At 41.7% G+C, this 19,583-nt stretch overlaps 1 protein-coding gene across 1 annotated transcript; it reads right to left on the bottom strand.

Moving 5' to 3' along the window:
- Positions 1 to 4,113: 4,113 nt before the first annotated feature.
- LOC141653089 (transcription termination factor MTERF15, mitochondrial-like) lies at positions 4,114 to 9,131 on the bottom strand. The gene is made up of 2 exons (XM_074460730.1): positions 8,116 to 9,131; positions 4,114 to 4,710 (listed from the first exon to the last, which is right to left on the bottom strand). The coding sequence occupies exons 1-2, from the start codon at positions 9,093 to 9,095 to the stop codon at positions 4,527 to 4,529; spliced, it is 1,164 nt and encodes a 387-aa protein (XP_074316831.1). The 5' UTR covers positions 9,096 to 9,131; the 3' UTR covers positions 4,114 to 4,526.
- Positions 9,132 to 19,583: the final 10,452 nt, after the last annotated feature.

Raw genomic sequence — 19,583 nt, forward strand, 5'->3', positions numbered from 1 at the left:
ACTTTACCACTCACTTTATACACGCAATCCTCCTCATACTAAGAGAATAAAATTTCTCTAAAGTTTTCCATCCAAAATGTTCAAGCTAATATATGGAAACAGTTTAGATTTCATTTATTAAACTAATTTTCCATTTAAAATAATCTTTTCATCATTAAATTTAAAAATATACTCCCTCCATACCACACCAATGGTAACATTGACTTTTTCACACTTGTCGAGACACATTTTGCAACGTGAATATCTTTAATTACACATTATTAAAAATTATAAAAATTTGATATTCTTATAGCATTCATGACGATAAATCAAACAAGATTTCACATGACTATATTTTATCTTATAGATTAAGAATAATATCGAAGATTCCCTATGACCATGAATAGTGTCAAGATTCTCAATGTTACTATTAGTGTGGTATCAGGTATGGAGGGAGTAATATTTTAGCAAAAATAAAATAAAATTGATATAAAACTATAATCAATACATATAAACTATATCTCTTGTTATTAACTTCGTGACGAAAAAAGAATTTGAGTTTTGACGGAAAAAAAAAAAAATCTAACTTATTAACTTTAGGAAGTCCAAAAAAATACACATACTGCTCCATGTTCAGAAAATATACAACTAGTGGTAACTGGTAATACATCGGATGTATAATCTATTTACTGATATACATTGAGTCATTGACATTTTGACACGTATTTGTCTGGCTTTAATTGGTATTGTTCTTATTGTAATGCATTTTACTTAAATTGTTGCATAAGACGATTTTAGAAGAGTTACATGCATATTTTATATTATCCTAATAGTATCGTTCTCATTAATTTTCTTAAATTATTGCATAAGACGACTTTAGAAGGCTTTAATTGGTATTGTTCTCATTAATTTTCTTACGCTATTATATTATTAGAGGGCGTTATATGAAAAATTATGTTAAGACATTAATTTTTAATTTCTCCTTATGCATTCAATTAATTAAAATTAAGGCGGTATACAACAAAAGAAGGAATAACATTTATAAACAACGTAAAGGAAAAATTACAACTTACCATCATGTATTTGTTGTATTTTACAACTTACCACCATGTATTTTATTTATTGCAACTTACCACCTGCGTTTTACCGTATATTCCCCAACTCCCACCGTATTTCTATCCCGATATTCATTTATCTTAATTTCCGACTCTTCTAAATGAATAAACTATGGGATGACCAAAATACCCCTATTATATTCCCTAAACCTACCTCCCACCCTGCGACCACATCACCACCAATTAACAGCCACCATCCTTCATCCCTCCTACTGCACGCCACGACCACCCTTTACGCTTGGACCACCTAATACACCTCTTTCCAATCCCATCAACAACCCATTCCAACCGCCCAAGCTCGCTTCCTTGTCGGAAACTCACAAAAAGTCCTTTAACACACCCATAACCCACCACATGCACCACACACAAGGTATCTCCTCAAGAGTCACCACCATACACATCATGTGTTCCAAATCTAGTACCACCACAATTAGAGCCGCCGCACCATTTTTAAGGATATTTACAGCTTGAAGATTCTTCTTCTTATTGGAATCTGAAGAAATTGAAGTTTACAAGAAAGAGCAAAGATGAAGGAAGATTAAGAAGTCGTAATTTTGATGGCTTCGGAAACAATAATCTTCTTCCTGCCCAATTCGAGATATTACAAACAATTTTATACTCACTTTACTCCGGCGAAGGCATCCGAGATTTGCAGCCTAATTTGTTGCCGGAGAACACTCCTGAGGCAATGGTGTACTTACCCTCTCCATCCCTTAAAACCGTAGATCTAGAGGTTTCTTCGGTTAAGGTGGTGACGACGACAAGGCGAGGTGATGGTATTTGGAGCTAGGTGCCGTGGGTGTGGTGGGATCGGGTTTTGGAAAGTAGCTGAGGGTGGTTGGTTGGGTTGTTGTCATAGGGGGGTGGAGGTGATGTTGAGGTAGCTAGGTAGTATTGTGGGTGGTGTTGGGTGGTAATGAAGGCTTGGAGGGTGGTGTTGAATTGTTGATGGTTTTGGAGTGGTGACAAAGGTGGTATAGATGGAGTTTGTGGTGGGGTTAGGGTGTTAGGCAGTGAAGGAGATAAGGGTGAGCTTCTAGAGTATTGTGTGTATGTAGAGGTAGTTTGGTCATTTGAGTTGGGAATTAAGTTAAATGAATATCAGGATAGAAATACAGTAGTAGTTGGGGAATATACGGCAAAATGTAGGTGGTAAGTTGTAATAAACGAAATACGTGGTGCTAAGTTGTAAAATACGGTAAATAGAGGGTGGTAACTAGTAAGTTGTAATTTTCACCAACGTAAAATATAGAGTGATGTAATATGATTTTTATTTGTTGTATAATTGATTTTGACAATAAAAACCTAAAAATCATATTTTTATTTTTATTTTGATGTTGTATAATCTACTTTGAAATAAAAATCCGAATTTAATACTGTATTTATTATGATCTAATTAGTAAAAACATTAAAATAATTATTTCGGGTCAGATAGGTATTCGGCCATAAAATAACGGATAATTTCGGGTATCGGGTCAAGATTTACTGGTCTTGACCTAAAAAGTTGGGTCGGATCGGGTTTACGGTACGCGTCATATTTTGGCAAGTCGACATGTGACAATTTTTATTTTGGGCCTGAAATCAGTTAAGACTATACAAGTGTACTTGATGATGCCAGAATAGCCTGCTGATAAGAGCGTTTTGTTAGTCTTGAGTCTTAGACTCTTGATTCGGTATGTCGAGGAGTTGAATAACACAGGAAGCGAGATGGTAATAAACCATTAAGAAAAAATATCCATATTTGATCCAAATAGCAAACATTTCAGATCGGATATTTGATCCAAACGTAACATTTGGATCGGATATTCTCATGATAAATGCGATTATAAACTTAGTTTTTTTAATGTGTGCCCTTAAGGCACACATTAATAAACCAAATAAGGAAAGATTTACAACATATTCGCATGATAAATGTAATTATAAACTTAGTTTTACCATAATTAGTGAGAATATCCTATAAATCTTTCCATATTTGATTTATTAATGTGTACCCTAAGGATTCTTTCCATATTTGGTTTATTAATGTGTGTCTCTTCCCGGTTCCCACGCCTGTTAAATCCAAAAGTCATACCGTCAGTTTCACAATACTCCTAGATGTTAACAAATTATGCTAGTAGGAAATATGGTAGCATGCATCAGATATAAGGCTAAGATTTAACTATTACTCAAATCAGCACGTCAAAGCTCGGCAAAAGACAGACTAATTAAGATTGCTAAATGTATTGATGCATTATAAGATTGACTACAAATGAGATGAGACCTTGGAGCATCTTCTAAACTGGTACAAATGCTCTTTTTTAGACTCTCGCAGGCTCGAGAATCAGTCTACGCCACGGCTAGGGATGTAAAACGCGCTAAACCGCGGCTCAACAAGCCCTTGAAATTTGTTTGGCAAAGTTGGGCTTGAGCTCGTGAAACCGATCTTGAACTCAAGCCCAGGTTGAGCTTGATCCAATCAAGACAAAGCCATGATCTATAAGGCTCAAATCTAAAGACACCCATGATATGTCCTAAAGTAACTATATAATGAAGGATCCAAACTGAAATTCACTCCTCATTCTTAAGAGTAAGTTAAACGCATTCTAATCTACAGATAACATTTCTCGGGATTAAATCATATAAAACGAACTTCCCCTTCACTTATCTAGGGTAACCGTCTTGAATCCTTCAGTACTGCTTGATGGCTGACGGATTATAACAAGTAGATACAATACCTCATTTTGGTTTTAAATACCCAAGAACGTTTCTTCAGCTTACATCGTTAGTGTCTCTTAAACAAGCTTCACCGTTTGTAGTCTCTACCCATCCATACAAACCTCAGCCACTGACATGCTTGTAAGAAAGGTACAACTACCTCACTCCTTCAATTTAAAAAGCAATAAGGTAAAACTCAAACATTCTACACTCTCCATAAATCACACCACAAGGCCACCATAATATCCATTAGAAATCATTATATAGTCTCCACGTTCGAAAATCCCGAACCAGAAGCTCAAAAGAGGAAACAACCAAGAACATAAGAACAAAAGTAAGAGAGATCATAGTTATACTCGAATTCATATGCTAATACTTCAACAAAGAAATTAATTCGTAGAAGACGAACTATAGAACTTGGAAGACAAGCACACAACATGAACAGGACGTCGGGTAATTCCTAAAGAGCCAGAATTGAAGGCAGCAACCAGAGGCACTCTGGCTTCCAATTTTTCTATACTATTAACAAAACAATGACCATGACAACGTGAAGAGTGCACACCGTAGAAAATAACCCATGAGGAATGTCGTTTCAATCATAAGTCAAGCATACACTGTCATTAACCAACTACAGCTATAAAACACATTCGACAATATTTTTTCAGTGCAGCGTAGGAAAGAGAGAGAAAAAAGTTGGATCAACCTCTGCGACTCTGGTAAATATAGCTATAGACGTGGCTAGGAGAGGGCGTCAATGTTGGAATAACCTTTGCTGCTTTGATAAAGTTCAAGAAGACCTGGCGCATCCTCCTTAAAAGGTTCAATAAGTATCTTTAAGAACTCCTTCTCAGATTTTCTGGCGGCAGCAGAGAAGTTGTAATCTAACAAACCTTTCTCCTTCAAAAACAACACCACCCGATGCCTAGTGTCACGGTCCGCTACTTTTGCCGGACCGTGGCGCGCACCCTTGCCCCTTCTCAAGGCAAGATGCAAGCGACAAGGATCTTCGTTCTAGTGAGGGATCGCCCACTAGCACGATACTCGGGTCTCGGGTCGGTGTGTCGGGAATCCTAGTCACGATTATCAAGTCCGGCACACGAAAGCAATAAAAGTAAGCAATACGATTATTGAAAGCAAGCAACAAGCAACAACAAGCTTTTGGATGAGAAGCGGTTTTTCATTGACTAGCACCTCTCAAAGAGGGAAATTTGATTATTTGGTCCTGGTAGCAGGATACATTGAATTTACAAGTTTAGTTCAGAATAGCGATATACCTATTTATGGAAACCTACTCTAAAACTACTAAGAAAAAACTTACTACAAATGTACAAGGGAAATGAAAATACATAAGCATAAATAAATCTAAGGGTTCAAGTGTGCGGATCGTTACACTCTCCCCCACCTAATCTGTTGCCGCCCTCGGCAACACAAAAAATCTTGAATGGTGCTTCAGTGAGACATCCTCGGTGAGCTCTGACCGTCCATGCAGTGTTGGGGATTGGCTTGTACCACTCGGCTTGAATGTGCGCTTCGTCCCAAACAATGACTGGCCTCTTCGTCCCTTCAAGGATAGGCTGGAGTTCTTTGACATAGAAGTCGCCGAACATCATGTTCTCCAAGTCCACCACGTGCTCCTTGTCTCTCGGGAACGCCCACTTTGCGCGCTTGAAAAGTGCTCTCTCGGGCTTTCTCCAATCGGCTCCAACGGACCTTCACTTTGTCTCTCCTCACTTCAAAGACTGCATTCAAGGGAATGTGAGATCTCCGGACGCCGAATCGGCATTTCGGCGCGGCCCTGATGGTACGAGGCCTTCTCTCTTGGGTCGATCGACCGCAAACCAGGACGTCGATTCAACACATCGACGCGGCCCCCTGATGGTACGAGGCCTTATCTCTTGGGTCGACCGACCCGCAAACCAGGACGTCGATTCAAGACATCGACGCGGCCCCTGATGGTACGAGGCCTACTTCTTTGGGCATCTCGACCCTCATTGTCTACTCCTCGGTGAGGGGGTAGACTCTTCTTTCGTCTCCCAGGCCACTTAGCATCGTAGTTAGCCTGGGTCTTGTTCGCCCTCGGCTCCACCGAACCTTTAGGCATTCTCCAAGGTCGCATCCCTTGTTTCGGCATCGGTATCACCCTCATAGCCGAAATTGATCTGCCCCTTGTCTTCGTCATTGTCTACCGTATTCACTACGATAGACCCCATTAGTAGCATTGATCCGTCACTCGGTTTCAATACCACCAATGCCTTCGAAAGAAGCGCATCCCGAGTACTAACTTGAAGTCATCCGGTGAACGGTGGTGAAGTCGAGCTCCCCGCCCACTCACCCACTTGGACCGCGACCTTCTTAGCCACTCCTTGGACGCGTCTCATTTTCCCATTGACCGGCAGAGCGGTGTTAGCATCCCGAGAACTAGCCCCAACCGATCCGCTTCCTCTTTCGTAACAAAGTTATGGGAGGCGCCCGAGTCGATCAAGGCTCGTGCTTGCTTCCCATTCACCATCAAGTCCACGTACATGAGCCCGTTGGATTTCTTGGCGGAGGAATCTTCGTATTTCCCCATCGCGCTGATCCGTTGGAGTGAGCCCATCCGTGGTTGGTCTTCACCATCACTCGAGTCTTCGTTACACTCTTGGTGATAGTCGGCCAACGCCCCATCAAGACGTTCTTGAGCCCCTTTCGGCATCTCCTTGAACATGGCATTGAACTCCGCTTTGCTCGGACAATCGGCCATCTTGTGAGGACCCTTGCACACAAAACACGCGAACGGTCTCTTCGTCGTGGAAGCGATGAGAGTTTCCCGCCTTCGAAGACGAGCTTGAGGGCGAGTTTGTAGTGCTCGCCGATTGGGCTTGACTTCCTTGTGAGCGGAACCGACTGTTCCCAATGGAAATGGCGCTGTTTTGTGGCCTTTGTCCATTATACCCACTTTGTGACACACCAAGTATTCCCGTTGGCGCCACAACTTTTGGTGCCTCTCGCTCTCCGTGAAAGTCGAGCAGGCGCTCCGCGGCCGATATGGCCGAAGACAGAGTTTTGGGATTACGCCTCATGACCTCTTGTTGTGCCCACCTCTTCAACCCGTCAATGAACTCGAATGTCCTATCCGTCTCGGACATTTCGCTAATCTCGAGCATGCATGCTGAGAATTCCCTCACATACTCCCGGATTGATTTGGTGTGCTTGATTTCCTTTAACTTCTTCCGAGCAACAAACTCCGTGTTCTCGGGGTAGAAGTGATCCTTCAAGATCCTCTTGAAGTCGGCCCACGATGTTACCGTAATCGTGCCCGCATCGATTTCCTTGTACCTAGCCCTCCACCACATCTTGGCATCGTCGACTAGATACATACTTGCCGTGACAACTTCCGCGTCTTCGTCGAGCCCACTTACTCGGAAGTATTGCTCCATATCGAAGATAAAGTTATCGACCGCTTTCGAATCCCTCGCCCCATCGTAGGCACGAGGTGGAGGTGCCTTCACCTTATGGCTCCCCACAGATTTCCCGTCATTGGCCACCGCTTTCACGAGCGTGGCACACGTGTTCTCTAACATCTCAACCTTTCGATGCAGATGATTGATCTCTTCCTCCCGATCGTCGGGGATCGCACCACTGATCGCTTGGATGCGAGTGTCCATCCCGTCCACCTTCGTCTCAAGGTCACAAACCGTCTTTTGCAACTCCTCGAGGCTCGCGGCCATCCGCATCACGATATCCTCGAGTTTGGGAAGCTTGACGTCGATTGCGTCCTCTAAGGCATCCACTCGGTCCTCGATTGTTTCGCCCATTTTCTCGATCTCGATAAACAAATGCGGCTTGCAGACGCCCGTCCGAAGACCGGGCTCTGATACCAAATGTCACGGTCCGCTACTTTTGCCGGACCGTGGCGCGCACCCTTGCCCCTTCTCAAGGCAAGATGCAAGCGACAAGGATCTTCGTTCTAGTGAGGGATCGCCCACTAGCACGATACTCGGGTCTCGGGTCGGTGTGTCGGGAATCCTAGTCACGATTATCAAGTCCGGCACACGAAAGCAATAAAAGTAAGCAATACGATTATTGAAAGCAAGCAACAAGCAACAACAAGCTTTTGGATGAGAAGCGGTTTTTCATTGACTAGCACCTCTCAAAGAGGGAAATTTGATTATTTGGTCCTGGTAGCAGGATACATTGAATTTACAAGTTTAGTTCAGAATAGCGATATACCTATTTATGGAAACCTACTCTAAAACTACTAAGAAAAAACTTACTACAAATGTACAAGGGAAATGAAAATACATAAGCATAAATAAATCTAAGGGTTCAAGTGTGCGGATCGTTACACCTAGGCACCAATCGCTTCTCAAGGCTTAAACCCACCAACACCGAACGTCTAGCTAAGAAATCGGGCTTGTAACCCATCTCAGTCATCAAAAAATTTAACTTTTTCCCGATATTTTCTTCAGACATTAGAAAAATTAGAGGATTTCTCCTCATTACTTCAAAAACATCATATTCACTCCATCCAAAGCTTTTGAACACCTCGCATTTCGATTCCATACTCTTCTTACTAGAACCACACAACAAACGTATGCCGTATGTAAACATCCCGGAATTTCGAGGAATCCCTAATTCCTTTTCAACCCTAACCACTATATTTTCGAAAACGTCGGTATTTTTCAAATAAGATCCGGGAAACTGAAGAATGCCATTCCGAATAACATTAATATCAATACCATATTCCTTATTCAACAATGCGATATTTGAATTAAGAATTTCCAAAGCAGATTGTGAGATGAATAAATTGGGTTTTCTAAAAAACTTGATTAGGTTGTCAGTACTGCCCAAAATTGCCCTGAGATCACGGATAATAGGATCCATACGTTTCGATACAATTGACGGATTCGACAAAATAAGAGAAACTAAATTAGACTCAGAAAAACCATGATCTTGGAAAACTTTAAATTTGGGTTTTAGGGTTTTGTCAACATTAGCAGATAAGATTTTAGGGTAACAAGATACAACCTTTTTGATATGGGTATTATCAAAACGGTGTTGTTTTAAGAAATCAATAACAGAATTAGCATTACCAGAGAATTTGGAGAAGTGAGCATTATCAAACTTGTAAGGAAGCTTGGTAGAAATGGAGTGAGCTTGTTGATGAGAGAAACCCAGATTATCAACTAAATAATTGGTGTAAGATTGATTTGGGAATTTAGGGTTTTGATTAGAGGAATTGGTTGAATAGAGTAGTAGATGTTGAAAATTATGCAAATAATTCTCAGCAACTTGAACGCTGTATTTGCAGCAGCGGATGTTCAACATTTTGCTTTCTTATGAGTAGAGACGAAAGACTAAAGAGTGCCCGTTTTATACTTGCGACTAGGGCTTAGTAAAAAAAGTCGATTATTCGAACAGATCCGATATTCAGTTCGATTTTTTTGCATTTATCATGAGAATATGTTGTAAATATTTTCTTATTTGATTTATTAATGTGTGCCTTAAGAGCACACATTCGAATGCAAATTGAAGAGGGAAGGAGAGAAAGAAGACGAAAATGCCAAGTGAGTGGAGGAAGCGTACCACAACGACACCAATTCTTATACTCTACTCCCAGTGTACCACTCCTCATTTGAGTTTTCAGTTTCAACAAAACAGTTACTCAAGAACAAAAACACTTTTTTCTTCTTCATTTCAAGCATTTCCTCCTATATTGAAAACAACCAAACAATCATGCATTTGTGCTCGCTTTTAATCGGCTAATCAGGTATGTTGTAAAATTCCATTTGGCCCCTAAAAGTTATTTGAATTAAGTTTATGTGATTTTAATCTGCTATTTAGCTAGTTGAATTAGGTGATTTTGGGTTACTGTTCAATGAAAAGCCGGGGAGGACTCAAACGGTGAGTTTTTCAACAATAATTATCTTATACACCGACAAATAATTGTGAATATGCATTCAGTATATTGGAAATAAGGTTAAAATCTGAGTCTGATAGCTTTAAATTGTGAATATGACGATAAGCTGTAAATGGCTTGAATATGTAATCAATCAGTTGAATGAGTTATTAAAAGTATTGTGAATACAACACACATATGTTGTGAATATTCAACAACAGGCATGTATGAATGAAAAATCTTGTAAATATGTTGTTGGGTGTGATATGACGTATATTTTTTGTGAATATCAGATGTGAATATGTTACCCATATGTTGTGAATATTGAACAACTGAGAATATGAACGACAATAGGTATGAATATGTCAACCTATTGCTAGTTGATCAAGTATTGAGACCAATAGTTCTTTGCTGTGAATATGAGACAAAAATATTTTGAATATCGCACAACTGTGATGAATGGTATACGGTGTGAATATGTCATCAACGAATTGTGAATTACATGTTCAAGTTCTGTGATTATGAATGTTCGTTAACGTGGATATGATATACATATGTTGGGAATATTAGACATCTATATATGAATATGCATAATACAGGATATGAATATATGATAAGCCTTATGTGTGCGAGGTACTCAACTTCTTTGACTATAATTGTTATTTATGAATATGACACCCATATTCCATATTGTGTGAATATCTGATATTTGAGAATATGAATTATACAAGGCGTATGGTTTGAAATGAATAAGTTGAAGATTTTTAACATGACAGTTGTGTGTTGTGAATATGAGATCAATTTCCATGTGAATACAACAGTTGTGCTGTGAATATGTGATTTTGTTTCATGATTTATGATGCAATGTTGGTACCTGAAACGATGGCAGTGATCAATAATATAGAGCTAAAAATATCCGGCGCAAAACAAGGAAAGATCCGACTCTGAATACGAAATCCAAAAGTACCGTTGATGTCTTAGGAGACGAAGAAGTTGCTGGGAACAATACGAAAAAGGATACGACCCAATGATGCTATTATATTCATGTGGACGCGGGCCCACGGGGGCGCTTGGGACAGAACAAGCGTTTGCATTTGTGGAGTCGCCACCAATTTATTGTGGAAAATTGGAAACCGTTCGAATACCTCGTGTCATGTCAAGACACAAAGTAGTGACATAGACACCAAGAACTCGTTACCCTTAGCATTCTATGTCTATAATGACTCTCGTGGATGCCAATGAACACGGATGTTCACAGAGATCTGGAGTAAGGGGTAAGGGTACGTATTAGGAAACTCTTTTGATCGAACTCCTAATCCCGCCCGCCTCGATAGCGGCCTCTACTAATGATTAGGGAAGTTATTCATACTCGATATATTGTCAATTTATATGCATGCAATGCAACATCCAATAGATTAATCCTAGCATGTGAGAATTAATACTAAGTCGGTGAACAATTAATTTAGCATACAATTGGGTCGAATTGGGATTTAAATTGATTATATGTGAACATACAAGCAAAAATAAAAAGGAATACAATAAATACAATAAAGAAAATTACAATAATTACATCGGATTAATGATTTATGTCGAAAATACTTTTAAAACAGATAATTTTAGAAAGAATAAATGAATGACTTAACGAACAGGAATTAGGCGATAATACGAATAATAGTTAATTAAATACGTGATTAACAAACTAGGTCAAAGCAAAAACGGAGTTCAGGGATAGAAATCAACCAGGAACAGGTGCAGCAGAGCTGCGTCCCTTGGAAGAGGCGCAGCAGTTGCTGCGTCTGTTCCTTGGCTCAGTTCTGGCTGTGAAGCCGGAATTACAAGTCGTTAATGTTAATTGGTGATTTAAATGATTGATTATAAACAATTGACTCGGATGAAAGTGATTAACAGATTATTTACATGTGATTAAGGGTCATAAAAGCAACAAAACATGAACAAAACTAATTAAAACGAATTAATTACATGATTAAAAGGGTTAATTAATGAATAAACAAGCTAAATAAAATTAATTAGGTTAAACAGATGAATTAATGATGAATCTCCCCTACTACTAAGAGAATAAAATTCTCTTAGTATTTTCCCGCCAAGTGCTCCCTACTTTAATGGGCCTGCTTTATGGATTGAAAACACCACAATCACATTCTATGTTGAACCCACTATTTAAAAATAATCTTTGACTTTTCTAATTAACAATCTTATATGGCTATATGGAAACAAATTGATTTTCCATTGATTGTCAGATCTATTACTAACATTCTAACGTATAACCAAAAAAATTCTGACGTTGATAATTAACAATCCTATATGGAAACAAATGGATTTCCCTTTGATTTGGCAGATCTCATTACTAACAATTCTAACGTTAGAAACAAATTGATTTCCCTTTGATTTTTAAATCGTCTCTTTAAACGCGTAGTATATTATTTCTACCGTTTTTTTTATAATGATAATAGGTCTTTTTAATTATAATTTACATCTAACTTAATTTCATAAATTAGTTCCCCTTAATGATTTAACATTATAGTATTATTATTAATAGTTTGAACAAGACTAACTTAGTTTCAACTATACTTTTACAGTAATAAACTTTATTTTTTTCCTCCTTGCTAATATTATATCTACTATATTATAACATTAACTTAAAAGTATCATATATTTTATGCCAAAAACAATTTTATTGAATTCTCCTCTTTATAAACCTAATCTTAAAAATGTCGTGCTGTAGCACGGGTCCTATACTAGTTAACAATGGTGACGATAAACAACAGGTGAAAATATATCAATGGCGAACCTCAGAGACTCAATATGGGTAAATCGAATCTCTAAAATCCGAATTTGATTTAATGAGGAAAAACCGCAAATATGGATTATAAGGGATTTAAGTCGGGGAATTAAATACCAATGATGAATAATAATATGTTACAGATTATTATGCTTAAGTTATGTCAATGAACAATGAACAATTGAAAAAGAAATAAAACAAACGAATTGTCAAAGGATGAAGGAAGAAGAAAGGAAGCAGGAACTGCGGCAGCCTCACGAAGAGGCGCAGCAGTTGCTGCGTCCTTTCTCGACGGTTGTCTTCTGATAATCCGTAAAAAGGGATTTAAAGTATGGTTTTATAAATCGGTTTTAGAAATACTTTCGACATAAACCTTACAATATGATTACAATAAATAAAGAACAATAATAAAAAGAAGGATTTACACCCTCAGACTTACATGTTTGACAAAACGAGATGAACTAAGTTAACGTTTAGTGATGCTCGACTCGAATGTAGACGAAAGTGCCCTCGTAAGAGGAAATTAAACAGATTGATTAAGTTGATTGATGTGGAGTTGGTCAAATTGGTCGGTCATGCAAAACGAGGCTGGTACTCAGAAAGATCCGAGCTTACGTGGTCGAATGTTCAAGCACGTAGACGCCAAAAAGTAAGAACGTGGTCTAGAATGCAAAGGGAGAAGAGAAGGGCGGACACTCGCGTGAGAAATATGTGAGACTGAAGGTCTCTATTTATACTAATCACGTGGAGGAAATTAGGGTTTTCGGAGAAAATTTGGAAGTGAATCTCGAAAAGATATGAAAAGATACGAAAAAATACGCAGAAAAGGACTTGGGAAGAAGCGCAGCAGGCACTGCGTCTCTTGGAAGAGGCGCAGCACTTGCTGCGTCCTTTCCCAAGTGGTTTCCTCCTGCCGAAGAAAGATTTCCGTGTTTAGGTTATGGAATAACGGATTAATCTTGTTTTCCTTAATATTTTGTGTGAATATTACGGGAAATTATTTGCCAAATATTAAAAGATTGTAAAATATGGAATAGAAATATCCGGAACATTCCAGAACATTCTGACTCGGTTTTAGAAAATGAAGACGGTTTTTTGACCCGGACTCCAAATGTACTCTAATTACTGCCAAAACAACCGTATCGGCACATAGATGACAATTAGGAGGTAGACATAAGTGTTTGAGCGATCACTTGACGATAAACTTACGAACTGTCACAAATCGTTCCGCGTACCAAACATGCGGCCCAATCATCACCGGGTGGTTTGCGGGAGGTGCGAAATGAGGTATCTACAGAGCCCCCACTTTGACTGAGGCTTGGACAAGGCGAAAGTCAAAGTATAGCCATCAAGTCAATCGAAGATTACAACCTGACGACTATGGCGACGCGAGGCGGCTCAAGGGGTCTGAGGCAAGGACCTGTCGTCGGGAACATTTTAGAGTCTGTCGACTATCGGGGAGGGTCGTTTAAAGTCCATTAGACTACGTAAGGAGGCTCGCCAGCCATAAGAAGAGACCATACCGAGGCTTGTTGAAACTTCCAGGGAAAACAAAACGCGATATTGGGAGAAGACAGCAGGACACAGTCTGGAACCGCTGGGAGAAATCTGCTTGGGTAGGCTTCAAACAAACTTCGGAGGAGCTTGGGGTTGATGTTGATCTCCATGTCTCGAGAGAGAATGACTGTCGGTCGTGAACTCTCGCTGGGGGAATATAATCGGGAACTGATCTCCATGTCTCGAGAGGGAATGTCTATCCGTGTACTCTCGCTGGGGGAACATAATCGGGAACTGATCTCCATGTCTCGAGAGGGAAAGTCTATCCGTGTACTCTCGCTGGGGGAACAGAATAGAGGCGTGTCGAAACACCCGTCAAAGAAGGAACGCTCGTTGTGACAAGCTAGGCCTTGGATAAAAAAGAATATATGGCAGTTGGCTTGAGAATGCGGGTCTGGGCGAAGAATATACGTCAAACGGACCAAATATGTGATATGGCATCAAGGAAGAAGCGCACCAAGGATGGGCCCACAAAATAACGAACTCATAACGAATTTTTGAAAAGTCGTATGAAGGGAGGCTGAGGAAAAGGCGCAGCAAGAGCTGCGTCCCTTGGAAGAGGCGCAGCACCTGCTGCGTCTATTCCTGGGCGTGTCTTTCCTGCGTAAAAACGCGATAAAACAGAGGAGTTATTTCATTATTTCGAAATACAAATTCTCAATTTCTCTCTCAAATTCCAACCATTTTCGTCAAAATTTGATCCAAAAGCTTGCATTGGCCATGACTAATCGAGGTATGTATATCAATCTTGCATTTATCTTCCGTATTTGATCAAATGAGATCGACAAAAATTAGGGTTTTCGACCCTAATTAGTCGAAAATTTGGGGCTTTTCCTCCAAATGATTTTGCCTTGCAAAATCGACTTTATAAATGGCTAATTGGTAATATAAGGATCATAACCATGTATTTGTTTCGAATTTTCGTTGAATTTTGAGCATTTGAGTGAAATTGTGACGGTTTCACAGCTAAACCGTAAATCGCTTCGAAAATAGCCTTAGGATTGCCCATTTGTGACGAAACTTGATATTTGGAATCCTTGTATGATGGGTAAACCTCCTACCATCTCGGAATTTTGGTTGGTGACGGCTTTTTCAGGACACTTTCTAGGGCATAATCGCCGTTATAACGAAATGCTGTCGAAATTTCAACTCGAACCCATGACTAGGCTTCAACTTAGGCTTGAATTGACCCAAATTACCACATGAGTGGACGGTTTTGTGAGAAATTTGCCGAAGATGGCGAGAATAGAGCGATTTCGGAGCTCCGAAACCTCGAAAATCCCCTAATCAAGGCTTGTCGCCACTTGACGCGGCCTGAATTTACTTTAATGTTGCAGATGATGAGGCTTCTACGTCTGGGAGAGATCCCATGGACGTGGACACTACTCTTAACCCTTCTCAGATGCTTGAGGAGGCGTTGGAGGAGGCTTTCACCGCTGCGGTGATGGCTGCTGAGGACGAGGTTCCAGAGGAGGAGGTTGTTGAGGAGGAGGAGGCCTCGAGACGGGCCAACGTTGGACGGGGTGGTCGCCAGCTGAGGGGAGCACCTGCGTGGGCTGAGACCTGGGACAGTAGGCACCTGCTTTGGGCTGCGGAGGGCCACCTGTCCTACAGGACGGTGAAGAGCTTGGTAAATCGAATTCATCACTCTTCATTCATCTTCTTTCATTTCTGTTTGTCATTCTTTTCTTCTTCATCTGAGCTAAAGATAGCTTTTGTTTCAAATCAACATAGGAGGCCGGGAACATCAGATCGTTCTCGGGCTACACGACGGTGATGGGATGCTATGAGAGGCTGTTGGCTGAGGAGCGAGCCATGATCGAGCGGGGAGCGTTCGGAGCCCTGGTGCAGGCTTGGAGGGATATCGCGAGGAGGAAGATTCGGGCTAACCTCAGCCTGGTCCGAGCTTTCTTGGACCGGTTTTGGGACACGACCTCCACGTTTCACATGCCTTTTGCTGAGGTGGGGGTCACGTTGGAGGATTACGGCATGATTTCTGGTCTGCCGTGTGGGACTGAGGCGGTGGAGTGGCTGGAGACAGCCATGAGGGTTGACTCGGCGGAGGCTAGGAGGTTGATTGGCTGGAACTTGGCGCCAAGGGCGGCTGCGGTACCTGGCTTGGTGCCTAGTTCTTACGTGCGATACTACTTCGCGGGAAAGACCCCGACGTTAGTGGTGATCGAGGGGAGGGAGACGGCTCCTCCTCCTTGCACTGCAGAGCAGAGAGTCCGCTTGTGGCTCTGGTGGTTTCTGTCTTCGATCTACCTCGGAGACAAGGGAGAGAGGTTTTCGACGAAGCTTCTTCCCTTCCTTTCTGACCTGAGCTCCCAAGGCCGTTGGGAATGGGTCACTGCTGGTCTTGCGGTTCTCATCCGCTTCATGAGGGCCATGGTTCGTCCGGAGTTGATGGAGAAGGGGACTTCTCCTGGTGCTGTCGGCCCTGGATTGCTATTAGAGGTATGAACCTTCAATTCATTTCATGAAAGATCATTTCCTTTTCTTATCGAATCACGAAAGATCGTTGTTGATTATCTTGTTTCACAGGCGTGGGTGTACTCCTACTTTCCGGGCCTCGCGCCCAAGAGGACGGAGCCGGTGGAGAAGGCCCATCCCGTTGTGAGGGACTGGGTGATGTGTCGTACGAGGAGTCGGCGTTCCTTCCACGACGTCTGTCGGCGGGAGGTGAACGCTCTTCAGCTGGACGGCGTGAGTATTTTTCCTTACATTTGTCTGTTTTTCTTTCTTTACTTTTGAAGCTGATCATAGGAATGACCCTTCGTTTGCTTCCCTAGTGGGTGCCCAGGCCTTGGGAGGAGTACGCTGGCGCTCCTCCTTTCGTGGCTGGGGTCCTTCGACCTAGGAGCTCGAGCCGGCTGCTGCTGAGGACGTCGATGGGTCCGGTGTGGTACTTGGGTGAGCTCTTGGCTCGTCAGTGCTCTCGGGACGTCTTGACGGTTCCCATCGATCCTCCTCGGACGATGTTTAGGGAGCCTTCTGAGGCTGAGAGGGAGGCTGACCCGGCTGGCATCGGTGGCGACACCCTCCTTCTTCCTGGTGAGGACTACTCGGCGTTCCTCTACGGGAGGTTGGCGTACTGGCCAGTTGTGGTAAGTGCTTTTACCTTCTTTCATTTTGATTATTTGAGAATATGATGAATGATCATCGGTTAATGGAAATCACCTGATCTTGCAGGAGGTCGAGGCGGCGGGCATCGAGACCCCAGAGTACCCCGAGACCCTTGAGTACACTGATGCGACCGGGAGGACGACGATCTCCGAGCTACGTGACTTTGACGTGGCGGTGAGAGATGCTGGCTTGGACGAGTGGCAGCATCTGATTCGGAGGGTGAGTCTTCTAACTTGTATGATTTTGTGTAAGAACACATTTGCTCGCGTTTGCTAAGAATTTTCCTTTTGAAATGCAGGTTGCGCCATCCCGGTTCGTGGCTTTGTGGAGGGTAGCCAACCGGCTACGGGCTACTGCCGTTGAGGCACTTGCTGGCGGTCGAGGACGTCAGGTATGAACCTTCCGTTTACTTCATTTTCGAATTTTCTAATCTTCCTTTATGTTTGAAATGATTGACAGGAGCCAGTTTTGTTGTTTGCAGAGGGAGCGCGAGCTGGAGCGAGAGCTTGCCCAGTCCCGGGAGGAGACGGCTCGCTCGCTTCTTTGAGGGAGCTCGAGGTCCGCGACGCCGAGGTTGCTTCTCTCGAGGCGAGAGTTACTGAGCTAGACGACGACCAGCAGTAGCTTCCGTGTTGCTTCTTGTTTTTTTTTTGCTGTATTTTGTACATTTTAGGACCCACTTTTGGACATTTGGATCTTGTTTTGGGGCTCGAGCCCCCATTTTGGTGTACATATCCCCTTTTGGTCGTATATGATGGCCTGAGTGCCTTTGCTGCTGGGTTGTGTTGCTTGTACCTGCAGGTTAGCTTTAAACAGGTTTGGTAGATGACGGTGTACGCCGTCATGCTGCCGAAATTTACACAGACATCACATAGAACATACATTTGTACATATGACCTAAATTAGCGCAAAACAATGACTCGAAAATGCAAAAAATTGACCAGAAATGAAATGAAAAAATTGGGCGGAAATGACCGGACGGTAGGGAGGGTTACCCCCTAAAAAAAGAAAAAAATGAAAACATATAAGTTTGAAATGTGGTGTGGAAGGACAGTGAAATGATTCCCCAAAAAGAAAAATTTAAAAAGAAATGTATAAGTTTGAAAAATGATTAAATTCAATTAAATGCAAAAAAGTATAGAAATGAAAGAAATGAATGAATTGAATTAAATTGGTGAAATGATTCCCCAAAAAAGAAAATTTAAAAAGAAATGTATAAGTGTGCGAAAAAAATGACGAAAATGTCGATGTCGTCTCGAAATACGTGTCCGTGAAATTAGGAAACACGAAATTGGCAACCTGACGTGTTTACCAAAATAATAACCCGTATGAATAGGAAACTATTCGTTGAGGAATTTAGGAAAGATCCAACGCGGAAAATCACAGAAAGAAGGCTGAGGAAGAGGCGCAGCAAGAGCTGCGTCCCTTCGAAGAGGCGCAGACTCTGCGCTTTGTTCCCGATGTGTCCGTCCTGACGGATTTTAGGAAACAACGTTTAGTATAAATAGAGCCGTCGAGGGAGGTTTTATTCACACAATTCTTCCGTCTTTCTTCGTCTTATTACCCAAAGCTCTCAAAATAAGCATACATCATGAATACTCTTGAAATTCGCCTAAAAGAATGGACAAACGAGTTCTCTAATGTGGAGAAATACGACATGGGTGCTTATAATTTTGGATCGCTTTTGAGCTTGAAGTTGATCAAGGTAGTCAAACCATTTCTAGATGCTTGTCTGGATTATTGGGACCCGAATTATCACGTATTTGCCTTCCCTGGAGGCGACATTTGCCCGTTTCCCGAGGAAATTGCTGGGATTGGTGGTTGGGACCCGGAACATTTGCCTGCTATTCCCTCCACTTCTCAAGGGTATAAGAACAAGTTTAGAGACTTGCTTGGATTGGCAAGAGTTGATGTTGACCGTCTTGTGACTTCTAAAGGAGTGCGAATGTTGGATTTCATTGATCGCTTCATCAGTAGGGCAGACCCCAAGGCGAAGGGCATTCGGGTTTTGCCTATTACACGTATATGTCCTTCAAGGGCATGTTGATGAGGATATGAGAGGCGACCCTCGTCTCTTGAGCTTGATTGAGCAAATGGAGCTGCGCAGGAGCCCAGCTTGCCTGTGTTTAGGAGAGATCCTATTGGGTTTGGATAACAGGAAACCCAATCGCAACCTACCTTATTTGGGAAGTCCCATCATATTGCAGGTAAAAGAACTTTTTTTTTTCTTCTTCTTTTTTGTTCGTTTTTTTTGTGCTTTTTTTTTCTTCTTTTTTTTTCGTTTTTTTCTTTTCGTGTTTTTTTAATACCCGCTTTTGGTAGGTCTGGCTTATGGAGCGTCTTCGATTGATCGAGCCCCCGGTTAATGTTCCTGCTTATCATGCTCGCTCAATTGCAATGAGGACCAGGCTTTACATGGTGGATTTCACTCGAG

Source organism: Silene latifolia, chromosome 4, assembly GCF_048544455.1.
Source record: "Silene latifolia isolate original U9 population chromosome 4, ASM4854445v1, whole genome shotgun sequence".
Classification (NCBI taxonomy): Eukaryota; Viridiplantae; Streptophyta; class Magnoliopsida; order Caryophyllales; family Caryophyllaceae; genus Silene; species Silene latifolia.

Bases quoted from the DNA above. Each gene is read 5' to 3' on its own strand.
- LOC141653089 (XM_074460730.1), bottom strand. From the start codon at position 9,095: ATGTTGAACATCCGCTGCTGCAAATACAGCGTTCAAGTTGCTGAGAAT. The intron at 4,711-8,115 runs GTGTAACGATCC...CCGTGACACTAG, and splicing joins GAGAAGCGATTGGTGCCTAG to GCATCGGGTGGTGTTGTTTT.